General features: G+C 48.5%; 1 protein-coding gene across 1 annotated transcript; it reads left to right on the forward strand.

The window, feature by feature from the left end:
- Window positions 1–681: 681 nt before the first annotated feature.
- P2RY4 (pyrimidinergic receptor P2Y4) lies at window positions 682–6835 on the forward strand. The gene is made up of 2 exons (XM_003774965.2): window positions 682–2259; window positions 6325–6835. Exons 1-2 carry the CDS (start codon window positions 1217–1219, stop codon window positions 6326–6328), a joined length of 1047 nt encoding a protein of 348 aa, XP_003775013.1. The 5' UTR covers window positions 682–1216; the 3' UTR covers window positions 6329–6835.
- The last annotated feature ends 10179 nt before the right edge of the window (window positions 6836–17014 follow it).

Below are 17014 nucleotides of genomic sequence, written 5' to 3' on the forward strand. Positions count from 1 at the left end.
CTTTGAGTGTGTGCTTGTGTGAATGTGTTGAGAGTGAAAGGCCACGGAAGTCCAGGGTTAGGGCTGGCTCTGGAACCCGTCCGAGACGCTGCCATCAGAGACTCAGCTGAGTCCTTCCTTCCCCTCTGTGAAACAGCAGGGCTTCCTCGGGCCAGATTTCTGTCTTCTGAGGGAATTGTGCCCCCCCCCCATCCACAGGCCCACCATGGGTCCCTCTGAGCTAGGAAGGCCCTGGTACCCGCTGAGCTCCTGGGCTGGCTCAGCTTCAAGGCTTCCCCTTCCTCCTACCTCCAGGAACCAGTTTAGTGCTTGTCAAGAAAATATTCCAGTCTAAACTTGCCCAGACTTCCCCTCCTTCCCCAGGCCCCTCCCCTCAAAGCCACAGTTTTCCAGGGAACCTAGGCCAGGGGGGGCACAGGACTGAGTGAGACGGGATTCTCTCCCCGCTTCCCTATAGAAAGCCACCGCAGGGGCCACGGGACAGATGGCCCATATTGTCTGGGTGACTCTGGGCGAATAACCTGGCTTCCCCGGCCCCCGAGGTTCCTCCTCTGCCCAAAGAGGTGGTACGAGCTGGTGTCTGAGGCTCCTGGCATTGAGGATCCTCAGATCTTGTGAGCCTATGAGCTTATGGGATGGCATGGCATGGGAGGAGGAGCAGCCCTTCCCCTTGGGCCCCGCCCTCCAGCTATGCCCTCAGGCACAGGGAGCAGGCAAGGCAAAGACACCTGAACTCAGCTCCAGGGGACCAGGTAGGAGCAGCACCAAGGCCCGTGGCTAGCTACGGGTGAGCCTAGGGCTCCCTAGCTAAGCCCCCCCTCCCCCCCCCCGGCCTTCTCTTTGCCCTTGTGATCACAGATCGGTGGAGGGGCTGGGAGGCAGCCTGAGAGCTCCCGGAGAGCTCTAGCCTGCTTGGACCTGGGAAGGAGAGCCGGGAGCTGCTGAGACGGGAGTGCCGGGCTCCACCTCCCTCTCCTCTCTTGGCCAAGAATCAGGCATCCTGGGTTGAGATCTGGCCGTCCTTACCCACTTTGAAGGGCAGAGGCCACTGTGGGCCTCTGACTCTGACACTCCCTCCTCCACCTTTTCCCGAGAGCTGAGGTGATTTCCCCTGCCGCCTTATCTCCTGGTTCCCAGAGTAGGGTATTCCTAGGTGCCGGGACTCCCTGTGCCCACCAGGGGCCCTCCTTCGAGGTGGCCTCCCTTCCTCCGGGCCATGGCCAGCAGCGAACCCCCGGCGCTCGGCTCCCCCAGCCCGTCCCTGGGGCCCGGCTCTGGCAGCGGGGACATGGAAGTGGCCTGCTGGTTTGACGAAGAGTTCAAGTTCATCCTGCTCCCGGTCAGCTACGCCGTGGTCTTCGTGGTGGGCTTGAGCCTCAACATCCCCACCCTGTTCCTCTTTCTCTTCCGCCTCCACCCCTGGGACGCCACGGCCACGTACATGTTCCACCTGGCGCTATCTGACACCCTCTACGTGCTGTCGCTGCCGACCCTCATCTACTACTATGCGGCCCGCAACGACTGGCCCTTCGGGACCGGCCTCTGCAAGTTTGTGCGTTTTCTTTTCTACTGGAACTTGTACAGCAGCGTCCTGTTCCTGACCTGTATCAGCGTGCACCGCTACCTGGGCATCTGCCATCCGCTGCGGGCCCTCCGCTGGGGCCGGCGCCACGTCGCTAACCTCATCTGCCTGGCCGTCTGGCTGATCGTGGCCGCTTGCCTGGTGCCCAACCTCTTCTTTGTGACCACCAGCACTCGAGGGGACACCACCCTGTGTCACGACACCACAAAGCCCGAGGACTTTGACCACTACGTCCATTTCAGTTCGGCCGTCATGGCTCTGCTCTTTGGGCTCCCCTTTCTGGTCACCCTGGTGTGCTACGGCCTCATGGCGCGGCGTCTGTGGCGGCCCCTGCCCGGTGCGGCCCAGTCCTCCTCCCGCCTCCGCTCCTTGCGCACCATCGCCGTGGTGCTGACTGTCTTTGCCATCTGCTTTGTGCCCTTCCACATCACCCGCACCATCTACTACTTGGCGCGGCTTCTGGAGGCGAATTGTTACACACTGGGCATCGTCAACATCACCTACAAGGTGACCCGCCCGCTGGCCAGCGCCAACAGTTGCCTGGATCCCGTGCTCTACCTCCTCACGGGGGACAAGTACCGGCGGCAGCTGCGGCAGCTCTGCTGCAAAAGGCCCAATCAGGCCCGTACGGTTTCCTCCCTGGTACTTGTGTCCCGGCCTGAGGAGAGCAGCTGCAGGTAGGGGGCGACCCCGTCAGGCCTGAAGGCACACCATCCCAATGGCAGGGGGATTGGAATATTGGGGGGAGGGGGCAATGGTGTCTGATGAGACTACCCTGACAGGGCTGGCCCAGGCCTCCCTTTGCCCCCTAAGAGGCTCGGGTTCCCAAGCGAGGAACCGGTCCTGGAAGTGGGAAGGAAAGGTCCCGGTCCCCAAGTTCTTTCCACCTCCATCTCCAGCTGGGGCTCTGCTGATGGGAACGGACTCTAGCCAAAGCCTCCTCATCACTTGGGAGCCAAAGCTGCTCAGTGCAGTCAGAGGGCTGGCAAGCTTTGCCTGGTATTTGCCACCTGTACGCAGACCTCAGTTTCCTCATCTGTAGAAAGATGGGGCTGGATGAGATGGTCCCTAAGTACTTTCTGTCTCCTCTGATCCAAAGAGCCTGTTGTCAATGCTGAGCTATTCCTTTCCATTTGGGGATGGACCCGTATGAACTTTTCAGGGTGTCAGACCCAAGGTGCCAAGACCTCTGGGGATTCTGGGCTGACCTGATTTATGTAATGCTGACAGACAGGAGAAGAAGGGGGGCGCCCGGGGATAAGGCCCCAAGAATGGGTGTAATCCCCAGCCCGTGTATTCCAGAGCATCCTCTGGCAGATGGAATACTTAAGGTCAGATTGTCAGCAGCTTAGAGGGAGCGCTGGGCCCCTGGGGGTGGGGTGGGGCCGCGGGGGTCACCCAAAGAGCCGGGCTAGGCTGACAACGGCCTTTGGAACCGAGTCTGCTACCGATTGGGCCTGCCTCCTTTATTGCTGTTTGCAGACAGCATATTTGCCCAACTTTCAGATTTAATTAAAGGCCAGTCGGGTCATAGACGGAGTGAGCCCGAGAATGGGGGAGCCACAGGGACCCTTCATGGACTTGTCCTTTTCTGGTTCATTTAGCTCTTGTCCTGGATTGCAGTAGGGAGGGAGAGAGGGAAGGAAGGAGAGAGAGAGAGAGAGAGAGAGAGAGAGAGAGAGAGAGAGACAAAGACAGAGAGAGAGAGAGAGACAGAGAGAGAGAGAGTGTGCAAGCCAGAGAGACTTGTGACCTCCAGGCCTTGGTTGCTCTCAGGCCTTGTAGGATGACAGCCTGGGCTTCCTTGAAGGAGGACGGCTGTTTGACTTCAGTGCTCTCCCAGCCCCTAGTGTCAGTGGGGTGAACTGGGAAAGGGGCAAGTTCTGGAATCATGAGCCTTGGGTTCGAATCTTGGATCTGACACTTATCTGTGTGACCCTGGGAAGTCACTTCCTCTTTCCGAGCCTCAGTTTCCTCCTCTGTAAAATGGAGATAGTAATCCTATCTACCAGGCAGGTACCTGCCTGGCCAGGTTGTTCTGGGAAGGTGTTTGATGACGTGTGAGAGCCTTTCCTCGGGCAGCTACATCCCCTTCTGGCTCCCTTCTTCCCTCCCAGGTTTCTGGTGCAGGCCCGGGAGCTCTCCTGCTGTCCCAACACCAGAGACCCTGAGAGCTGGAGCCTGGAGCTTGGTCTCAGCTCAGAAACTGAGATAAGCCTTCCTTGTCGTGAGTCTCCCTGACTGAGTCTCCCAACATTCAGACTTCGCTCCCGTCAGTCCGTTTGTCTTTGCTTGGCTCTCCCAGATGTCTTCAGTGCTGCCCCTGCACCCTGCACTTCTCCATGTCCTGACCTCCTGATCCCCAAACAGATCCAGGTGACCTGGGTCAGGCATATGACTGAGCGACTGGAGGAAGGAAGGATGGAGTGAAACGTTTATAACGTGCTTCTGATGAGCCGGGCTCTGTACTGAGCTCGGGGCTGAGACCAAGAGAAGTGTCAGATAGACTTGGAGTGTGAGGAGCTCCTGTTCCAACGGGGAGGGGGGCAGGACCTGGACGGGCAGGGTGAGGGGTGGGGGTAGGAGGTCATTTTCAAGGACTCCGTGGTCCTTTGAGCACGTCTTCTCCATTGCTAAAGCATACCTGACAGCCATGGGATGGCGCGGAGGCCTTGGGTGGTGAGAACTCTCTTTTTTGGCCCTTCCCTTGTGTTGGCCAGGGCTGGGGGTGGGTCACTTGCCAAGTCCTGGCTCTATAAGAGTCGCTTCCCTGGACTGTAGCTGGAAGCAGTGCTAGTGATCCGGATGCTCTGGGTATGGTGCTGGTCTCAGAGTAATGAGCCAGGATATCTAGGCTTGTCGCCCTGGGCCTACTATCAATTAGCTGTGTGTTCTTAGGCAGTTACTTCATCTCTCTGGGCCTTACGTGTTCCATCTGTAAAATGGGAGGGGTTTGGCCTAAGTCCTGTTGAAGGCTCCTGGGTCCTCGCTTCTTCCAGCATTGGGGCATCCCTAGCCATCAGGAGCTCTGCTGGATCTCTTCTGCTTTCCTCAGGCCTGAGGCCCGCTTGTTCTCCTTGACCTTGCTTTCTCCTTACCTAAGAAGATCTGGGCCATCTGGCCTGGCTTCCCTCAGTCATCCTGCTCTTCACATCCCGGGAGCTCAGTGTCTGCACTCAGCCTTCCCTCCAAGTCTGGAGCGGGGAGCCGTTCGAAGACTCCATCTGTGTCTGGGCTCTGACCTGTCCCCCCCAGCCTATATCCTCCAGGCCCCCTATCTGCTCCCTTATTCATCCCTGCCCAATTTGGCATCTTAGGCCTTTCCTTCCCACTGGGCCAGACCTTTCTGCTTTAAAAAAAACAAAAACAAAAAACAACTTCCAAACCTCTTCCTGTCTCAACCAAGCTTCTTTGCTAAAGCCCTCCTTTCCTCCCATTGGCCGTGGCCCCAACACATGCCATCTGGCCTCTGCCTCTCTTCTCCCTCCAAAGCCACTCAGTCTGCAGACCCTCTAGCCTTTGCCCCTGTCCTGTGTTCCGTGACATCCCTCCCCGTGCACTTGACAGACTCCTTTCTCATCCCCTGGGTTCCAATCAATCCGACACCATTTCTCTTTGTCTTTCCTCCTAAACCAGCCCCTCTCCTGACCTGACATCCTCCTCCTCAGCCATCCTTAGTTTTCCTTTCGTCTTCTCGCTGCCCTTCTCAGCCCCCTCACCTTGACTTGACCCCCAGCCTTCCTGATTCCTCCAGACTTGATTCTGTACTGTTGCTCACTTCTGATCCACGTCTCCTCCCCAGTCTGGGGCTTTACCGCTCCTTACTTGAACTCTGGCATTGGTGGGGAACCAATGAGGTAGCACCGCACTGCCCAGCACCGAGGAGACCGGAGCTCAAAATTGACCTGATACTACTCTGTAAACTACTTAACCACTGCCTGCCTCAGTTTCCTCAACTGTCGCTGCTGCCGCAGTTCTTTTCCTAACTGCTCTCTCTGCCTTCACTCTTCCTCTCATACAGATGCTCTGAGCCACAAAGGGAAGATTCATTTTCTTTTGCTTCCATCATGCTCCCTGGTTAGAAACTCATAAACTATAGGGTCAAACTAAACCAGTATCTCCAGTTTTTTTTTTCCCAACAGAAATCCTTAACTCCAGACAGACGAGTATTTTGACTCTTTCAGGAACCGTCTTTGTGTCCTTTCCTGCCTCCAGATCTTTGCTATTTCTGCTTGTCCCACCTGGAATACATTCCCCCCTCCAGCCCAACGGTAGTCCTTCTCCTGAACCACTTGTTGGCAATGCCAGACCTCTGGCAGTGACCACATCCTCCCCTGTGCCATTCCCATAAGTGACTGGAGTATTCTTGGCTATTTTCACCATGTGCCTTTGGGTCCTCCCCATACTCTCAGCTCCCTCAGGAGTTTAGACCCAGCTCTTTGTATCTCCCCTAGCATGGAAAGAGCTACACAATGAATATTTGTTGAAGGGATGGGAGGACGAGTGCAGTTGATGGGTTGTCTTTCCCAGCAGCGCTTGAGCTTTAAGATTGGAACCCAAAGGAGTGGGGTGATTTGGAGGCTATGGAGGAGGAAATAGATCATTTTTTCAGGAGGTGCCTTTCAATTTTCATCAAGCATGGGGCCTAGTGTTTGAATAACAGTCTGAGAGAGCCTCAGCAGCCGCCAACCAAGCCAACCCAACCTGAACCTGAATTTCCATTTCTTAAACATCTCTTCCAGATAATCAGCAGCTTTTCCCTGGAAATCTCAAGTGGGAGAGAGCAGCCCCCTCGTCTTGTGGACACAAAGTCTTCTTGGCATGTGGATACCCTGAGCGATCTGTGATTTCCTGGATGTGTATATTTCCTCTCATGGTGCAGATTTCAACTCATCCTGAGGAACTCTCGACATATCCTCCCATAGGTCCTCGATGGAGGCTCCATACAAAGAAGCAGGGTTAGGGTGAGCCTAACATTTCTGAGATATCCCATTCTGAGTTCTGGAACATTCAGGCTTTCACGGGAGCATCTGTTCAGAGAGATCAGTTTATGTACTCCCTGTACTTATTTTCAGATGAAGAAACTATGGCCTAGAGAAGGGAACCGACTTGCCTAGAGCCACATGGCTAGGAAGTCATAGCACTGGGATTTGAGCATGGGACCTCAGGACTCTACCTCCATTTGACTTTCTACTGGATCACAGTGCTTTTCTCAGTTGTCCTAGACTTTACCCTATGTTCCTGAGCTCTCTACCTGCCTCCAAGGGGCCTTCCTTTTCTTATCTTTGCCCTATCAGCCTGCTCTGATCCCCAAGTGGTAAATAAACCTGGGTCCCCAGCTTCCAGAGCCAAGGCTCATTCCATGGTGTTCTGGGTTAGTCTATCTTTGCGCTCCCTCAGCACCCTGCTTAATGGCTGGCAAATAGTAGGCATGGGATCCATGGACTGACCTGGACTTAGTTCACTGGTGAAGGGAAAGTGAGATGGTTTATTACCTGTTCTCCCTCCCCCCCATCCTTTTTCTGTCTCCATCTTCCTCCCTCTCCTTTCTTTTCTCCTCCTCCCCCTCTCTCTGTCTCTGATTTTGTCTCTCCCTCTGTGTCTCCCTTTCTCTGTCTCTCCATCCCTCTCTGTCTGCCTCTCTGTCTCCTTCTCCCTCCACCTGAGTAGCCCTGCTTCTCCACCAACAATGTCTGGGCAGCCTCTTCTCATCCTTGAGCCGGCAGCCGCCTCGGGTGGGAGCTTCTGGGAGGTGAGAGCAGCTCTCTAGCCCGAGGCTACCTGCTCCAAGGCTCAGAGGCCTCTTCTCCTGGCTCGTAGGCCCATTGACAAGTGTTGCTCTGCCCTGGTGAGAATGATCTCTCAGATGCCCTTGTGACTATCTGCCTATTGACTCTGCTAGCCATGTTGTGTCTCCCATTGGACCCAAGCCAGAGCTATTGCCTAAAGAGGTTGTACTTATACCAACAACCAGCTAGGACCTATCTGCTGGCCTTATTCTCCACTATCATCCAGTTTCAGGCAAGAGTCTCCTAGCAGGGGGAATCCCAGGCTTTCCTGTTTCAGGGTGAGGCTGAAACTTCCTAAGATCTCATGTAGTAATGGGAAGGATTTGAATGAATGCCCCCTGGTTGGGGGTACGGGGAGGGGAGGGGAAAGGGGGAACAAGACTGTACAGAAAAAGGAGGGGGATTTGCTATGGAGAAAACAAGTGGACAATATAGTTGGTCCCCAGTTCCTTGGTCAGGGTTACCTCTTGCTCCTCCCTTCCCCTGTCACCCCTTAGCCGGTACTGACCAGGAACTGCTCCTGTTCTGCCCTGAGAAGGATCCTGGGATTCAGGGGAGAGGGCAAATTAGGATTTGGTAGCTACCAGAATGGGATTAGATTACCATTCTGGTATGGATGGATTAGATGGCAAAGGGATTGTATCCAGAGAAGAACAGAGGATTGATAGTTTAGCTTTGAGGAACATCCATGGTTAGAGGTCAGGAATGGGAAAGGGAGCCAGAGCAGGATACAGTGGGGACATTCAGAGAGATGTAGAAGGAGACTTAACAGTGATATTAGGGAAAGAGAGGAGACTGAACCGTTCTTCACAGCAGAGAAGTGGGGAGCCCATTTACAATGCTAAAAGCAGTCACTGGGGTCCTTGGTTTTCCTTAACTGCCTTTCTTGATTATAAGGGAAGGTTCATCTGGGGTGAGGTGGGGAGGGGTGAATATCTGGAAATGACTGTGATGGATGACCAAAAGGCATCAATAAAACGTAATGTTTTGTTTTGTTTTGTTTTTTACAAATAGCTTTTGTATTTCAAAAATGAAAAGCAATAATTAGGAGCTATTTTTGCCCAACTGTATGACAATAAATCTGACAATCTAAGTAAGAGAGATGAGTATATACAAAAATATAAATTGCCCAGATTAACAGAAGAGGAAATAAAATGCTTAACTAATCCCATTTTAAAAAAAGAAATTGAACAAGCCATTAATGAACTCTCTAAGAAAAAAATCTCCAGGGCCAGATGGATTTACAAGTGAATTCTACCAGATATTTAAAGAACAATTATTTCCAATACTACATAAACTATTTGGAGAAATAGATGGAGTCCTGCCAATTTCCTTGATGCTGATACTTAAACCAGGACGTTACAAAACAGAGAAAGAAAATTGTAGACCAATTTCACTAAAGAATATTGATGCAAAAAATTTAAATAAAAGATTAGCAAAGAGATTACAGCAATTTATCAGCAGAATAATACATTACGACTAAATGGGATTTATACCAGGCATGTGGGGTTGGTTCAATATCAGGAAAACTAGCAGCATAAATGACTATATCAATAATGAAACTAACAGAAATCATATGATAATCTCAAATGCAGAAAAAGCTTTTGACAAAATATAGCACCCATTCCTATTAGAAACATGAGAGAGCATAAGATTAAATGGAGTTTTCCTTAAAATGATAAGTAGCTTCTATCTAAAACTATCCACAAGCATTATGTATAATGGGGATAAGCCAGAAGCATTCCCAATAAGATCAGGAGTGAAACACGGCTCTCTATCATCACTGCTATTATTCAATATTGTACTAGAAATGTTAGCTTTAGTAATGAGATGAAAAAGAAATCAAAGGAATTAGAATGGACAATGAGGAAACAAAACTATCACTCTTTGTAGAGATGATGGTATACTTAGAGAATCCTAAAAAACTACCTGGCACAATTAACAACTTTAGCAAAGTTTTAGGATATAAACTAAGCCCACATAAACCATCGACATTTCTACACAATACCAGCAGTGAGAAAATTCCATTTAAAATAAATGTGAACATTAGAAATGTGAACATTTGCCAAGATGAACCCAGGAACTTTATGAACACAATTACAAAATATTTTTCACACAAAATAAAATAAAATAAAAAATATCAATTGCTCATTGGTAGCATGAACTAATAATAAAAATGACAATTCTACCTAAATCGATATACTTATTTAGTGCTATAAAAATCAAATTGCCAAAAAATTATTTTGTAGAGCTAGAAAAAATCATAACAAAATTCATTTGAAAGAACAAAAGGTCAAGAATATCAAGGGAATTAAGGAGAAAAACCTGATCTAACCATTCTGGAGAGCAATTAGTCCAAAGACTATAAAACTGCATACCCTTTGATACAGCAATACTACTAATAGGTCTGTATTCCAAAGAGATCATTAAAAAAGGGGAAAAGGGCCCATATGTACAAAACTTTTTAGAGCAGCATTTTTTCTTTTTGTGATGGTAAGGAGTTGGAAATTGAGGGGATGCCCATCGATTGTGGAATGGCTGAACAAGTTGGGGTATATGAATGTATTAGAATACTATTGCTCTGTAAGCTCTGTAAGTAAATCTGTAAGGCAGATTTCAGAAAAACCTGGAAAGACTTACCTGAACTGATGTTGAGTGAAGTGAGCAGAACCAGGAGATCACTGTGCACAGGAACAGCAAAATTATGTGATGATCAACTGTGATGGACTCGACTCTTTTCCACAATACAGTGACTCAAGACAATTCCAACAGACTTGTGAAGGAAAATACTATCCAGATCCAGATCCAGTTTTCTTTTAACTATGGAGAGCGAATACAGATCAAGGCATACTATTTTCATTTCTGTTTCTTTTCTCGTGGCTTTCCCCTTTTGTTCTGATTTTTCTTTCACGACATGACTAATATGGAAATATGTTGAACACGATTGTACATGTATAACATATCTGATTGCTTGCTGTCTTGGGGAGTGGGAAGGGAAAGGAGGGAGGGAGAAAAATGTGGAACTCACAATCTTACAAAAGTCAATGTTGAAAATTATATTTATGGATAATTGGAAAAATACTATTAAGTGAAAACAATCGCTTTTGTAACCATGTTCCATTGTCCCAGTGTATCCTTCTAAAGGTAACTGAACAACTTTTTAAACTGGGTGACTTGGGCAAACTGAGTCTTAAGAAAGTCCCTCATGTACAAAGAATTGCCCTAGTAAGGTTTCTGAGTACTCACAAGAATTTCTCCCCTCCTCTCCTCCCTAACCTGAGCAGAAATCCCTCAACAATATCTCTGACAAGTAGACATTCTGACTCTCCGACACCTCAAATGATGGAGAACCACCACTTTTTTAAGGCAGCCCCCTTCACTTTCGAGGCTATCTGGCACTCCACCTTGCCCAGGTGGCTGGTGAGGGAGAAAAGAAAGGGTAATACCCAAAGGGTACCAAAAAGCCCTAGGATTTGATCCATCTCCCATAATTTCCCTATCCAAGTCCAGGCAATTCTCTAACCCTGAGGTCCCCTCCCTTTCTTAGGTGGCCCTTCCCCCCGACCCCCACATATGCATCCCACGTTCTTTAATGCCCCAGATATTTTGAGCCTGCTTTGTCTTTTTTGATCTCAATACCTTTTGTGTCCACAAACCCCATCAGCACCTCCACATGGCACCTTCCCAGCCTGCCCTGCTGGCACGTCAATGTAGGGATTTCACCTTCTAATGTGCCCATTTCTCTTATAAATCTATATGTGTGTCCTCCCTGAGGTAGTTCAGCACACTGGAGGCCTTGTTCTTGTGTGTCTTTTTAACTTTCGATGGACTCCTGGACAATCTTTGGGTTCTTCCTACCTCCTAACCCTCCCTTTTTTTTTTTTAGCAGAATCTCTTAGATGATAGATTCAGTCAGTTGTACCACAAAAATTTGCTAAGAGCAATGATGTCAGTGGGATCATTTATACCTTGGAAATGGGCCAACCCTACAAATCAGGGTTTAATTGTTTTGTTGGCTGAATAGACTTAAGTAATGAAGAAAATGGTCATAATGAAGGTTAGACTTAAAAAGTGCGTTGTGCATACTTTGTATTTGGAAAGCCAATTGTTAAATGTTTACCACCATATCCCTGATTAAGCTCCTATTATGTGTACTTACTATGTACACATAGTACATACACTGTATGACACACTGTGCTGTGTCAAGGGCTGGGCATTTCAAGAAAGGCACCAGTCCCTGCTCTTAAGGAGCTTCCAGTCAAACGAAGGGAGATGATATGTGAATAGCTCTGTAGAAGCAAGCTACAGATGGGATAAACTGGGGTTCATCACCAGAGGGAAGACATGGGTGTTAAGGGCAATTGGGAAAGGCTCCTTGGAGAGCTGAAACTTGGTGGAAGCCAGAAGGTTCAGATGAGGAGGGAGAGCATTCCAGGCCCAGGGAGATGGCCAGAGAAAATGTTCTGAGTTGGAGACAGAGAGAGTCTGGTTTGGAGAAAAGCTGGGAGACTGATGTTAATGTGTTGAAGAGTATGTGGAGATGTAAGGTGAAGACTGAAAAGGCAAAAGGATGGGGACAGCAATGAAGAGATTGTATGGGGTGTGTGTGTGTGTGAGAGAGAGAGAGAGAAAGAGACAGAGAGAGAGAGAGACAGAGACACAGAGAGAGAGAGAGACAGAGAGAGAGAGACAGAGACAGAGAGAGAGAGAGAGACAGAGAGAGAGAGACAGAGACAGAGAGAGAGAGAGAGAGAGAGAGAGAGAGAGTGAGTGTCAGAGAGAGTCCACAACTGAGTGGAAGATGGACCAGAGTAGGGAGAGACTTGAAGCTGGGAGACCAATGAAGCAATTATTTTACCAGTTTGAGAGTAGGAGGCCCTGTATCTAGGGGATGTTGATGTCAGAGGGGAGAAGGGGATGTATAGGAAGGATTTTCTGCAGGTAAACCAATAGGCCTTGAGAACAGATTGGATATGGGAAATGAGAGAGAGTGAGGAGTGAGAAGGTAAAAAAAGATAAGGGAGGAGAGCAGAAGGATCCTTGAGGGCGGGGCCTGTCAGACAGGTTCTTCCTCCTTGTCATGATGGGCAGACTCCCAGGTCCTGCTTCCCTTAACCTCTGATATTCAGAGGCCCTGTGTACTGGGGAGAAACCCCCATCCCCTGCTATTTTCTTTCTGTGCTCTCGTCTCCATCAGCCTCTGCAACCGTTAAGGACCCATCTGGGCCCTCCCATCCCATGGTGCCCTCTGGAAACTCAATTCAATTGTTAGCAAACTGTCCTTCATCCAAGGCCATTTCACTGCCATCTTGTGGAACATATGGGAACTTGGCCCCTCCAGGAGATGCTGCATCCCACCCCCCGCACCTGCTACAGGCCCAGTGACCGTGGATTTCATTGTCCTCATCTATCGAATGTGGATGGCAAAAGTAGTGCTGTCGTCAAGCCAAAGGTGTGGGAAGGGAAGGCACTCCTGCTAAGTGGGGACCACTCCCCTGTCTCCTCAACCCCCAGGGCCTGATCACCACCTTTCTTTCCTTTCTGGAGCGTCATGGAAGACTGCTCAGTTGCCTTCTGTTGCTTTCCCCCTTTCCCCAAATCACTGGGGGAGAGGGCGTATGTAGCCTCCCACCTTCTCCCTCCAACGTTTTATGTGAATAGCATCTGAAGGGGTTCTTATTGTCTGTGGGGGGTGGGGTTCTTTGTTTTCCCTTCATTTCAGGTTTAAAATGTGCCTTTTTGCTGAGTTTTAGAACTTGAAGGAAACTTCAACTACTGCATTCCCCTCATTTTACAGATGAGGAAACTGAGGCCCAAAGATGGGGAATGACTTGCTCAGTATTCCCTTAGGTCATGAGTAGCATAGCTGAGATTAGAATCCAGCTCCATATCTGCTAGTCTCTCCACTCTATCAGGCTTCCCCTTTAGTAAAAAGTAGTCATAACTTAAAGCCAGGTCCTGTGCCTCCAGACTACCGGCTGGTTCTGCTCCAGCAGGCTTGGCCACCGGCATGGGGCCTTGTGTCACCCTCCCACACACATCCATCTCTCTTCGGGAGATCGTCCCAAGTTTCTGTGCAGTGATGAGCATCCGGGCCCTTTAAGCCCCAGGCTTGTGCACCTGCTTCAGGGGCAGGCAGAGAAAGTCACTGCCCTCTGTCCCATAATTGATGCAAATACTCATGGATAATAAATGTCAGAGTTGAGACTAAAACCAAGGGTTCCTGACTCAACTCAGGCGTCAGAGGATCCAAGTTCAAATCCCACCTTAGTTATGAACTACCTTGGACAGCTCCCTTCCTCTCTGTGTTATTTTTTTCTCCAACCCATAAAAGTAGTAAGTTGGCCCCTTGAGTCTCCAAAGTCTTACCCAACCTTCTGTATGTATGACTCCATAGCCAGCATTGTTTCCACCAATCCCTAAATGGGCTCTGCTAAGGCACCCTAGATAAGAAGGCCTGTAGCCTTTCCTGGGCCCCCCTCTCTCCCCACCCGTATTTCAACTGCCTTGTTCTTATTTCTCTTCCCTTCTCTCTACTGTCATTCAGCCATTTGCAGTTGTATCCCGCTCTTCGTGACCCCATTTGGGGTTTTCTTGACAAAGATCCCGGAGGGGTTTGCCATTTTCTTCTCCAGCTTATTTGACAGATGAGGAAACTGAGGCAAACAGGGTGAACTGACTTGCCGGGGGTCACACAGCTAGGGAGTATCTGAGGCTAGATTTGACCTCAGGAAGATGAGGCTTCCTGCCTCCAGGTCCAGCACTCTCAACCTTTCTACAATCTTTCCCTTTGTGATCTCATCCATGCCTAAGATTTCGACTCTTCTTTCAGTCTAATCCCTTCCATACCCTAATCTCTGGCTACCTGCTCTATATCTCTGGCACTCTGAACTCTACAGATCTCCAAGCAAACTTTCCAACTCATATCCCCCCATCCTCAAAAAGCAAAAGCAGCAATGCTCCCAGTCACCCAGTTTCTGACTTTACAGTCATTTCTGACTCTTCCTCCTTGTTCATTCTCTCTCCAATCTACTGAGTTTGCCTGCGTAATCCCTTTTGACCCTTCCCCTCTTTGTAATCCCTCCTGTCAATAACTTACATCATCCCCCTCCACCCACCAGGCCACTACACTGGTTCCCCTGCCTTAGGTGCCACACTCCTACCAGCTAAATCCTCCCAGTGCACTCACTGTTCAGGTCAGGCCACTTGGAATGACTTCCCATTGTTTCTTGAATCAGATTTCACTCCTTCGCCGGGCAGCCCAGGTTCCACCCTTTCTTCCTTCTTCCCTCCCTGTCCCCTCTGACTCTTTCTCTCTCTCTCTCCTTGCCATCCCTCTTCACTTGCTTTCATATAATTTTCATTTCATTTCATTTTTATTCTGAATGTGTCAAACACAGAATACAACCAGCCTTCCCATACTTGAAAGTGTATACTCCTGTCAGGTAGAGCTCGAGTTTCTTTTGTAAGCATCTAGGGCTTTCAGAGCTACCCTGCTCATCTGGGCTCCCTTCTGCTCTCTTCTTCTATTTGGGGAGGGGCTCTTCTATCCTTGACTCTCCCTCCCTCCCTTTCTCAAAAAAAAAAAAAAAAAAAAAAGAACGGAAGGGAAGCCTTGTAATAAATCTGCAGTAAAGTCCAAGGCCGAGTCCCAAAGGTGTGGCTCCTGCCGACCCTTGGAGCTGCTTCATTTACCATGAGGCCTCTGCACTCTGCACTGATCTCAGTTATTAAGGCTTTTCCAGTTGTTTTAACATTATTTTACTCGTCTCCATGTTTTACTCGTGCCGATCTTTCCACTCTGTTTTAGTTCATACAAGACGAGTCTCCCCAGGTTTTCTCTGAAAATGTCCCCTTCATCATTTCTTGTCAAACCTTCAAGATCTATATAAATACTAATGGTTGTCATGATAATTATTATTCCTATTATAATAATCTTGAAGCAATTGGCGAGGGAATATACTCACAGGGCACAGAGTGCTAGACCTGGACTCAGGAGACTTTCTAATCCAGCTTCAGATGTTTCTTAGCTGTGTGATCCTGGGCAAGTCACTCAATCCAATTTATCTCTGTTTCCTCATCTATAAAATGAGCAGAAAAGGAAATTGCAAACCATTGCAGGATCTTTGCTAAGAAAGCCCCAATATCTCACTTAACACTTCTTAGCTGTGTGGCCCTGGGCAAGTCACTTAACTCCAATTGCCTCAGCAAAAAAAAAAAAAAAAAAAAAAAAAAAAAAGAAAGAAAGAAAAAAGAAAAGAAGAGAAAAGAAAGCTCCAAATGCCTCATGAAGAGTAGAACACGACTGAAAGTGAGCAAAGAACACCATAACCCAGGATGGTTGTGAGGATCAAATAAGATAACATGTTAAATTATTGCACAACACCTTGGACATAGTAGGTGTTTAATAAATAGTTGTTTTCTCCCTCATTACTGTTGTCTCTACCTAGTAGTGGTATCGCTTGGCCAAAGTTTCATGACTTTTGAAGCAAATGCTCCTTTTTCCAGAATGGCTGGACCAATTCACAGTTCCAGATATGATACATTAAAGTGCCTATTTCCTTATCTCCCCTACATTGTTTGTCCTTTTCCTTGTTTTGGTCAACTTGGTTAATCTGATGGATGTGAGGTTATTACCTCTGGAGTTGTTTTTAGTTTGCATTTCCCTAATTATTAGTGATTTTTAAAAACATAGCTAGTGATAATTAATTTTCACCTATTCATAGACCATAGCATAGTATAGACCCTTTGACCAATTATCAATTAGGGAATGGTTCTTATTCTTACACACTTGAAGCATTCTTTATATCTTAGAAATGAGATCTCTATCAGAATCATTATCATCATCATCATCATGATCATCTACTTCTCCTCCCCAAAGGTCTAATTCTGTTAACGGTACCACACTTGACCTAAAATAGTATCTAGGTTTTTGGTAGCTCCAATCTTACAATTCCACCCTACTCTGGAGCCATCATAAAGCCTGATCCTCTGTTAACCAAGTGACCTAATGAAGCCCATTTGTGGCAGGTAAGAGACAGAATGCCTTCACACCAAAGGCTCTTTGTAGTCTCTGCTGGTGAGAGGTCACCTTACCTTCTGGGCCTCCTCTGGTTTACCCCCAAGCCAGCCAGCTTCTCCTTTATTCCCTGTTCCTTGGGAAAGCAAGACCTTTCCTGGCTAGTTCTTTGAACTTGGGTCCCCACACTGATTGGCTGCCCTTGTTTCATGTTAATTCCTGGCTCCAACTTCTCTACCTGTCCTTTTTGTCCCTTTTGACTTTTATCATTTCCCTTCATACCTTCTGCAGGTCAATCAAATTGTCCTTGTTCCCTCCATACAGTCTTCCATCTCCCCATTTCAGACCGTTGTGCTGAACAACTCCTTTGTAAAGCTCTCCCTCCTCAACCCTATCTTGCTGTGCGTCCCTACTCTCTTTTAAGGCTTGGCTCAAGTGCCATGTCCTGCATGAGGATTTTCCTTATTGCCTCTAGCTGCCACTGTCTTCCCCCCTAAGGATCCTGGGTCTGTTTCATGTATCCTTGTAGACTCAGAGACTTTAGAGTTGGCAGGGACTTTAGAGGTCGTGGGGTCCTTCCCCTCATTTTACAGATGAGGAAACAGGTCAGAGAGGTGAAGTTAC

Source organism: Sarcophilus harrisii, chromosome X (assembly GCF_902635505.1).
Source record: "Sarcophilus harrisii chromosome X, mSarHar1.11, whole genome shotgun sequence".
Taxonomy (NCBI): Eukaryota; Metazoa; Chordata; class Mammalia; order Dasyuromorphia; family Dasyuridae; genus Sarcophilus; species Sarcophilus harrisii.